We start from the raw sequence: 9941 nt of genomic DNA on the forward strand, positions 1-9941 counted from the left end.
CAAAGTGGAGGCAATATACGTGCGAAAATTTTGACGATTATTTTTAATTCTATCTTGCACTTTATACAGCGGTTTTTATAACACGCAAATAAATACTCCTGAATATATGATTAAGATATAACTTAATATTGCAATCATCTGTACTGCTTTATAGTTCACAGTCATGAGTTGTATATGAGGACACGCACGACTGCAAGACAACTTATTGTTCACTTTGTTTTGACATACTATAATCACTGACGAACTGACATGACACATAGAAGAAAATCCTTTGAAAACCATCGTCCTACACATTTTGCTTGCACACTAGCACCCTCTGTTATGCATGCCGCGGAGTAGCTTGAATTTGCAGGGTTTTTACATTTGAAAAATGAATAAATAAATAAATAAATAAAATTAACGCGAGTGTCTCCTCTGTTTGTCTGTGCTATTCTGTTCGCTTCTTTCTCTCAGAAGAACTCTGTAACTGTAAGAAACGTTCATATTGGCTCTTAAAGCATACAGATATGCTTTTCGCGATATTAATATTCACTTGTATCTAGCGCACTCGTGAGTTAAAATTTATGAAAATTCGAAGCTACAAACACTTCATCCGTAGCTCCGTAAAATATTCCTAAATCCGTAGAACGACTGATGACACAGAATTTCTTTGATAAACCAAACTGCTGAGTTGAAATGTTGTTCTATATTTGTTTATTGTGTATTACAAAGTGTATCAGTTTCAGCATGAACGCCTAGGGATCAACGAGTTCACTGTTCGAGTGAGATTTCCCTTTACTTGGTCTAACTTCAGCACAGTTTGCATCCAAAATAGGTGCTTCAACTTTTGCGCTGCTTGCTCCCTGTTCAGCATCCACCTTCAAACTGTCCTCCATCTGTAGATGTTTTCTCTTGTGAAGCTTCATTCCAGGGATTGTTCTGAACGACAAACCGCAGATTTCGCATTTATGCCAACGTTCATCGCAATGAGTGCGCATATGTCGCATGCGCTTATAATTGGTGGAGAAGTTCTCTTCGCAAATATTGCATCTTTGCGAACGCTCCGAGCTGTGTGAATTCCGGTGCCTCTCCAACTGCTCTAACAGGTGGAACTCTTTACCGCAAATGTCGCATTTGAAATTCTTCTCCGTCGTATGTTTTTTAATACGGTGAACCTTCCGTGCACGATTTGACATAAAAGTTTTACTGCATAAGTCACATTTGAACTCGTCGGATTGGTGCATTTGGGAACTTGCTGGACAGCGTTTCTTTTTGTGGTAAATGAGGCTAGCCTTGTGCATGAATGCAGAACTGCACTGGTCACATTTGAAAGGTTTTGGATCAGCGGGTGTGGATGTGTGGATTTTCTTGTGCAGACGTAAATTAGTGGGTGATTCGAACGATGCACCACAGATGTCGCAACTGCATACTCCCTCACCTGTGTGGCGTAACATATGCTCAACAAGCGTAGATTTATTCTTATAGACATTTCCGCATGTCAGACACTTGTATGAGCGATCCGGGTTTTGTATCCTCAGATGATGTGTTAATTGTCTGTACGAGTGAAAATTTTTACCACATTCTGAACATTTAAACTTCTTTTCCTGTGTGTGCTTTTCGATTATATGATTATTAAGTTCTCCACGTCTGATGTAAGTTTTGTGACATAGGTCACACCCGAACGGTCGCTCTCCGGTGTGAGTTTTCAAATGACAGGTGAGAGTAAATTTGATGGCAAATTTCTGATCACAGATATCACAAGCGTATTTGCGGTCGCGGGGTTTTCGATGGCCGGCTATGTGATTTTCCCGGTGATACTGGAGGCTAGCGCGTGACCTAAAGGATGCCTTACAGAGGTCGCATCCGAACGGATGCTCATCGTTGTGATGAATCTTCATATGCAGCGTAAGCTTATGTCGAGCTTTAAAATCTTTTCCACAAACCGAACACCGGTGTGGGCGTTCCGAGCTGTGCCGCCGCATGTGCTGCGTTAGCTGATTGTTGAAATGGAAAGCATTACCGCATACGTTACATGGGAATTTTTTTTCCGACGTATGTTTTATAATTTTATGTCGCCGTAGCGTATCGGATGTCTTACAAAGTTTTTCGCATATGTCACACTCGAAAGATTGCGTTGCGCTGTGAGTTTTCCTATGCCTCGAAAGGTGGTATTTATCCTTATATCCATTGCCGCAGATATCGCAAACGTGTTTTGGTCGACTGCCACCAGTAGGATCAGCGTGCCAGTTGCTGGAACAGAAGAGAAGCGACTGATAGATTGGTGGGATAAACAAGTCCACTTGTGAGTGAAACAAGCCGGAGCAAATGATAACACAACTAAAGAAGAACGCTTAAAAATTTTATTCTAAACTGTTTGAGATAGATTACTGCTGGGTATGAAATGGAGACTATGAAGAAGCGCCCATCATTGCTCTGACCACTCCAATCCCCAATGTGGAAACATTCCAATTTGTAATTAAGCAGCCAAGCTAGGAGGAGCTGGGAGTTCTTAATCTTACAACTGTCGTTTTAGGCAAACCATTGAGCCTCATCAACCTGATTTGTTTTAGTATTTTTGGAAGTTGGTGTTTTTAATCTTCTTTCAGAGCGCGTAGTAACGAGCTATATTCTTGGCCTATTACATTGAGCTGGGGCACGTGCTCTACCTTCTTTTTAAAATTTACTGCAAAACAAAATAATTTTTATGCTCCAATTACAGCTTGGTTCGATCCGTGGATCCTTCTGCTTGGGTAAAAAGGAGCGGTGCACAACTTCATAAGCGTTGCTTCAATGACCCTTCCTTGCCTAATTTGTCCGCTCCCCAATAGTTTCCCAACTAATTTGACACAAGTTTTACCCAAGTGGGGACCTTTCGCTTGGATGTCGGTGGTCAGATGCCTGCTGCTTTTTTACTGATTTCAGTACTTGTTTTCACTAGCGTTTTGTTTATGCTAAGTTGCTAGTAGTAGGTAGTAATCTGTTATGAACAATTATGAAACGTAGAATCGCGTATCTATTTTTGCTGTTGAACTAGATCCGACAGTAATTCTATCACATAAAATGTTGTTTACGGTGAATTTTATTATCACAGAATTTTATAAGTACATTTTCGGCACGACCGTTAATTTAATAGTGAAATTTATTGGCCAATTTCACGCTCAACGTAAATCTCGTTTCCTTGGTAACGTATCAACAACGACGGTCGCGGATTCGGAATTGCAATCGAAACAAAGTAAAGTTTTTCATATCAATTCAAGTGAACAGTTTGGGCAAAATCATTATAATATCTTACCAGATAACTGTTCGGATGGTAAGTTAAAGTTTTCTGTGCCTCAAGTTAAGTTTCGCGAGTGATGTGACGACTGGAACGGCCGAAAAAAAATAATGAAAAATCGACGGCGAAACAGTGAAAATATGGTGATGAATTTTTATTGGGCAGAAATCTCAGTATTTAGTGTAAGTTATGCCCCAAAAAGTAATAGAACCTATAGAATGCAATGTTTAGTGCTTTGAGTTGCAAGATCTCATTACGGCTAGCAGGTTAGTTGAACTAATTTTTTTTTTGTGATGCTTTCCCGAGTCTATGGGAGCATGTTGATACACTGAAGAAGAGAAGGGAAGAGTGATATTCGGTGCCATACTGACTTCCATAAATGGACTCTGACGACCTTGTCTTTAAGGAAACTTGCCAAAAAGCTTGGATTTCCTCCAAGCACTGTTCACAGTGTTTTAAAATCGTCCGATACTCGCTTGACAATAGCTAGGAAGAAGGGAAGTGGAACAAAAACGGATCTGAGGAACCATTACAAGGATGCGAAGGTAAAACAAATATTACGGAGATCGCTGACCCGACAAACTTCGTATTGCCACTAATTAAACTGTGTTGTACATAAATCGTGAATCTCGGATGACCTTTGTCACAATCTCGAGTTTTGCAAGTTTCTGGGGAGTTCATGGGTGTTTTAATATACAAATTTTCCTCACAGTAAAGTAGAAAACAACTCACCCCATTGCTTAGCTTGATAAAATAAAGCAGATAGCATTTAAATATTCGCCTTCATTACAAACCATTTCGCCGAATACCTTTTTGCGGAACACCAATTCTCGGTTGACCATAACGCGGGATATAGAGTTTCGCAGAATACTATTTCGCGAAAAACCTTACGCGGGATGCACCATTTCACGGAAAATCTTTTCGTAGAAAGTACCATTTCGCAGGGGTAATCCAACTGAAGGAAAGTAATAGAGGTTAGTAGATCTAGGAAAATAAATAAACCTAGATAGAGGTGATCTCTACGGGGGCCTGTCTCCCCGCAGTGACCGGCGAATCCGACGGCAGGTCGCCGGCAACACTCGCAACACATTTGTATTTCATTTGTATAGGAGCTCCCCCTCCTGAAGCAGCGAGAGGTTTCAATTCACCATAGAAAAATTCTTGTCTCCAAAAACACCCACATGTCAAATTTGGTTCCATTTGCGTGATTAGTTCTCGAGTTATGAGGAAATTTGTGTTTCATATGATAGGAAACCCAGGTAGACATAGGAAAACAAATAAACCTAGACAGTAGTGATTTCTGCGGGGAGTTGCTTCCCCCCAGTGGGTGGCGCTTCCGACGGCGGGTCGCCGGCAACACTCGCGGCCGTCTCGTCCTGAATGATCTACAGTTACTATAGATAGTTTTTGTGGTCTTGTTAATGACTAATGTTTTATGGAAGAGTCTCGAGTTCGATTAGTTTTTAGGTTTCGCAAAAATTTCTGTTTTATTTGTATGAGAGTCTGTATCCCCCTACCACAGGGGTGAGAGGTCTCTAACTATCATAAAATAAATTCAAGACTCCAAAATCTCCCACATACCAAATTTGGTTCCATTTGCTTGATTAGTTCTCGAGATAAGAGAAAATTTGCATTTCATTTGTATGGAAGCCCATCCTCTTAAAGGGGAGATGGGTCACCATAGAATAAATTCTTGTCACCAAAAATACTCACATGCCAAATTTTGTTCTATTTGCTTGATTAGTTCTCGAGTTATGCAGAAATTTGTGTTTCATTTGTATGGGAGCCCCCTCTCCTAGTGGGGGGAGGGGTCTCTAACCATCACTAAAACCTTTCCTGGTCCCAAAAACCTCTACATGCAAATTTTCACGCCGATTAGTTCAGTAGTTTTTGATTCTATAAGGAACATCCCGACAGACAGACAGACAGAAATCCATTTTTATATATAAGACTAGCTGACCCGACAAACTTCGTATTGCCACAAATTAACCTGTGTTGTACATAAATCATGAATCTCGGATGATCTTTATCACTTCTCGAGTTTTGCAAGTCCCCCAGTGGGCGGCGCTTCCGACGGCGGGTCACCGGCAACACTCGCGACCGGCTCGTCCTGAATGATCTAGTGTTACTATAGATAGTTTTTGTGGTCTTGTTATTGATTAATGTTTTATGGAAGAGTCTCGAATTTCTCGAGTTGGATTAGTTTTTGAGTTTCGCCAAAATTTCTGTTTTATTTGTATGAGAGTCCATATCCCCCTACCACAGGGGTGAGAGGTCTCTAACTATCATAAAATAAATTCAAGACTCAAAAATCTCCTACATGCTAAATTTGGTTCCATTTGCTTGATTAGTACTCAAATTATAAGGAAATTTGTATTTCATTTGTATGGAAGCCCACCCTCTTAAAAGGGAAAGGGGTCGTAATACACCACAGAAAAAAAATTCTGCCATCTAAAACTCTCACATGCCAAATTTGGTTCCATTTACTTAATTAGTTCTAAAGTTATGAGCAAATTTGTATTTCGTTTGAATGTGACCCCCCCCCCTCCTAAAAAGGTAAGAAGTCCTAATTCATCATGGGAAAAATGGTTGCCTCCAAAAACACCCACATGCCAAATGTTGTTCTATTTGCTTGATTAGTTCTCGAGTTAGGAGGAAATTTGTATTTCATTTGTACAGGAGCCCCCCCTCTTAGAGTGGGGAGGGGTCCTAATTCACCGTAGAAAATTTTCCTGCCCTCGAAAACCTTCACATGCCAAAGTTGGTTCCATTTGCTTGATTAGTTCTCGAGTTATGGGGAAATTTGTATTTCATTTGTATTGGAGCCCCCCCTCCTAATGTGGGAAGAGGTCCTAATTCATCACAGAAAAAATTCTTGCCTCCAAAAACACCTACATGCCAAATTTGGTTCCATTTGCTGGATTAGTTCTCGAGTTATGAGGAAATTTGTATCTCGTTTGTACAGGACCCCCCCTCCTAAAGTGGGGAGGGGTCCCAATTCATCATTGAAAAAAAAATTGTCTCCAAAAACACACACATGCCAAATTTGGTTCAATTCGCTTGATTAGTTCTTGAGTTATGAGGAAATTTGTATTTCATTTGTACAGGAGCCCCTCCTCTTAAAGTGGGGAGGGGTCCTAATTCACCGTAGAAAATTTTCCTGCCCTCGAAAACCTTCACATGCCAAAGTTGGTTCCATTTGCTTGATTAGTTCTCGAGTTATGGGGAAATTTGTATTTCATTTGTATTGGAGCCCCCCCTCCTAATGTGGGAAGAGGTCCTAATTCATCACAGAAAAAATTCTTGCCTCCAAAAACACCTACATGCCAAATTTGGTTCCATTTGCTGGATTAGTTCTCGAGTTATGAGGAAATTTGTATCTCGTTTGTACAGGACCCCCCCTCCTAAAGTGGGGAGGGGTCCCAATTCATCATTGAAAAAAAAATTGTCTCCAAAAACACCCACATGCCAAATGTTGTTCTATTTGCTTGATTAGTTCTCGAGTTAGGAGGAAATTTGTATTTCATTTGTACAGGAGCTCCCCCTCTTAGAGTGGGGAGGGGTCCTAATTTACCGTAGAAAATTTTCTTGCCCTCGAAAACCTTCACATGCCAAAGTTGGTTCCATTTGCTTGATTAGTTCTCGAGTTATGAGGAAATTGGTATTTCATTTGTACAGGAGCCCCCCCTCTTAAAGTGAGGAGAGGTCCTAATTCAACATAGAAAATTTTCTTGCCCTCGAAAACCTTCATATGCCAAATTTGGTTCCATTTGCTTGATTAGTTCTCGAGTTATGAGGAAATTGGTATGGAAACCCCCCCTCTTAAAGGGGAGAGGAGTTATAATTCCCCTTATAAAGAGGGGAGGGGTCTCAAATTACCCTAGAATAAATTCTTGTCACCGAAAACACCCACATGCCAAATTTGGTTCTATTTGCTTAATTAGTTCTCGAATTATGCAGAAATTTGTGTTTCATTTGTATGGGAGCCCCCCCTCTTAGTGGGGGGAGGGGTCTCTAACCATCACTAAAACCTTTCCTGGCCCTAAAAACCTCTACATGCAAATTTTCACGCCGATTGGTTCAGTAGTTTTTGATTCTATAAGGAACACAAAACAGACAAACAGACAGACAGACAGACAGAAATCCTTCTTTATAGGTATAGATTAACTGACCCGACAAACTTCGTATTGCCACAAATTAACCTGTGTTGTACATAAATCTCGTTGTCACAATCTCGAGTTTTGCAAATTTCTGAGGAGTTCAACCTTAGATGATTCATTTTGGCAGTTACGTAACTATGAAAGCATCCCAGGTAACCAATAAGCATCACCAATGCTATTCAAATATACGCTTAAATGTGCAAATAAATGCTTATTGATTTAAGTCGCCTTAAATACTACTTAAATGTTATTTTGGCAAAATATACAGCTTCACGGAAAACTTTTTTTGTGGAAAGTACCATTTCGCGATCCTCTCCTTACTCGCTATCGCTCCTTCCAAGAAACCCAGGTAGACCTAGGAAAATAAATAAACCTAGACAGTAGTGATTTCTGCGGCCAGTGGCCCAGTGGGCGGCGCTTCCGATGGCGGGTCGCCGGCAGCACTCGCGGCCGTCTCGTCCTGAATGATCTAGTGTTACTATAGATAGTTTTTGTGGTCTTGTTATTGATTAATGTTTTATGGAAGAGTTATTTTTCATGCAAAACTCTACGAACAAAAAGACAAAAACGAAGGAAAATTTTTTTGGTCGAGTTTCGGAAATTCCACTGTTTGAACTTCCATTTCTATTTCGTGCTAGAAGCGTTAACTCAACTCGTACACGCATTTTTCGAGTTTTTCAGGCTGTAGAGCCCACAGACAATTGGTTTTATAAAAAAAATTTTCTTAAATCCTACAAATTATTTTTTTGCTTCCCGATTTTTCAAGCCAATTTCCAAGGCGGGGGGGACAAAAACTTTGAATATGATTTGCAATGGCCTTATAAGGAAATTTGTATTTCATTAGTATGGGAGCCCCCCCTCTTAAAAGGAGAAGGGGTCGTAATTCACCATAGCAAAAAATTCTGCCATCTAAAACTCCCACATGCCAAATTTGGTTTCATTTGCTTGATTAGTTCTCGAGATAAGAGGAAATTTGCATTTCGTTTGTATGGAAGCCCACCCTCTTAAAGGGGACATGGGTCATAACTCGCTTTCTAAAGAGGAGAGAGGTCTCAATTCACCATAGAAAAAACTTGCCTCCAAAACCACTTATATGTCAAATTTGGTTCCATTTGCTTGTTTAGTTCACGCGTTATGAGGAAATTTGTATTTCATTTGTATAGGAGCCTCCCTCCTAAAGTGGGGAGGGGTCCTAATTCACCATAGAAAATTTTCTTGCCCTCGAAAACCTTCACATACCAAATTTTGCTCTATTTGCTTGATTAGTTCTCGAGTTATGCAGAAATTTGTGTTTCATTTGTATGGGAGCCCCACCTCTTAGTGGGAGGAGGGGTCTCTAACCATCACTAAAACCTTTCCTGGCCCTAAAAACCTCTACGTGCAAATTTTCACGTCGATTTGTTCAGTAGTTTTCGATTCTATAAGGAACATACGGACAGACAGACAGACAGACAGAAATCCTTTTTTATAGGTATAGATTAGAGAGGTTTTCAGCCTGTGGCTGAGACCAGATCTTTCTGTACGTACCTGACTTTAACCAGCTTCCTGGTATGTCTTTTTACACTATTATGAAACGGAATGACGTTGCAGAGCATTTTAGGACAAAGAAGAAAGCCAAGTTCCCCAAAAAATATTTAGTACTAGCTGACCCGACAAACTTCGTATTGCCACAAATTAACCTGTGTTGTACATAAATCATGAATCTCGGATGATCTTTGTCACAATCTCGAGTTTTGCAAGCCCCCCAGTGGGTGGCGCTTCCGACGGCGGGTCACCGGCAACACTCGCGACCGTCTCGTCCTGAATGATCTAGTGTTACTGTAGATAGTTTTTGTGGTCTTGTATTGACTAATGTTTTATGGAAGAGTCTTGAATTTCTCGAGTTCGATTAGTTTTTGAGTTTCGCAAAAATTTCTGTTTTATTTTTATGAGAGTCCATATCCCCCTACCACAGGGGTGAGAGGTCTCTAGCTATCGTAAAATAAATTCAAGACTCCAAAATCTCCCACATGCCAAATTTGGTTCCATTTGCTTGATTAGTTCTCAAGTTATAAGGAAATTTGAATTTCATTTGTATGGGAGCTCCCCTCTTAAAAGGGGAAGGGGTCGTAATTCATCATAGAAAAAATGGTTGCCTCCAAAAACACCCACATGTCAAATATGGTTCCATTTGCTTGATTAGTTCTCGAGATAAGAGGAAATTTGCATTTCATTTGTATGGAAGCCCACCCTCTTAAAGGGGAGATGGGCCATAACTCGCTTTCTAAAGAAGAGAGGGGTCTCAATTCACCATAGAAAAAAATCTTGCGTCCAAAACCACTTACATGTCAAATTTGGTTCCATTTGCTTGATTAGTTCTCGAGATATGAGGAAATTTGATTTTCATTTGTATAGGAGCCCCCCCCCCTCTTAAAGTGGGGAAATCCATAGAAAATATACCATAGAAAATATTCTTGCCTACAAACACTCTAGAACTAATCAAGCAAATGGAACCAAATTTATCATGTGGGTGATAAATTTGGTTCCAT

General features: G+C 40.3%; 1 protein-coding gene across 1 annotated transcript; it reads right to left on the minus strand.

The window, feature by feature from the left end:
• Nucleotides 1-734: 734 nt before the first annotated feature.
• LOC128746391 (zinc finger protein OZF-like) lies at nt 735-9008 on the minus strand. Its single transcript, XM_053843443.1, has 2 exons — nt 8941-9008; nt 735-2316 (listed from the first exon to the last, which is right to left on the minus strand). The coding sequence occupies exons 1-2, from the start codon at nt 9006-9008 to the stop codon at nt 735-737; spliced, it is 1650 nt and encodes a 549-aa protein (XP_053699418.1).
• Nucleotides 9009-9941: the final 933 nt, after the last annotated feature.

The sequence above is a fragment of the Sabethes cyaneus genome, chromosome 1, assembly GCF_943734655.1.
Source record: "Sabethes cyaneus chromosome 1, idSabCyanKW18_F2, whole genome shotgun sequence".
In the NCBI taxonomy this organism is placed as follows: domain Eukaryota; kingdom Metazoa; phylum Arthropoda; class Insecta; order Diptera; family Culicidae; genus Sabethes; species Sabethes cyaneus.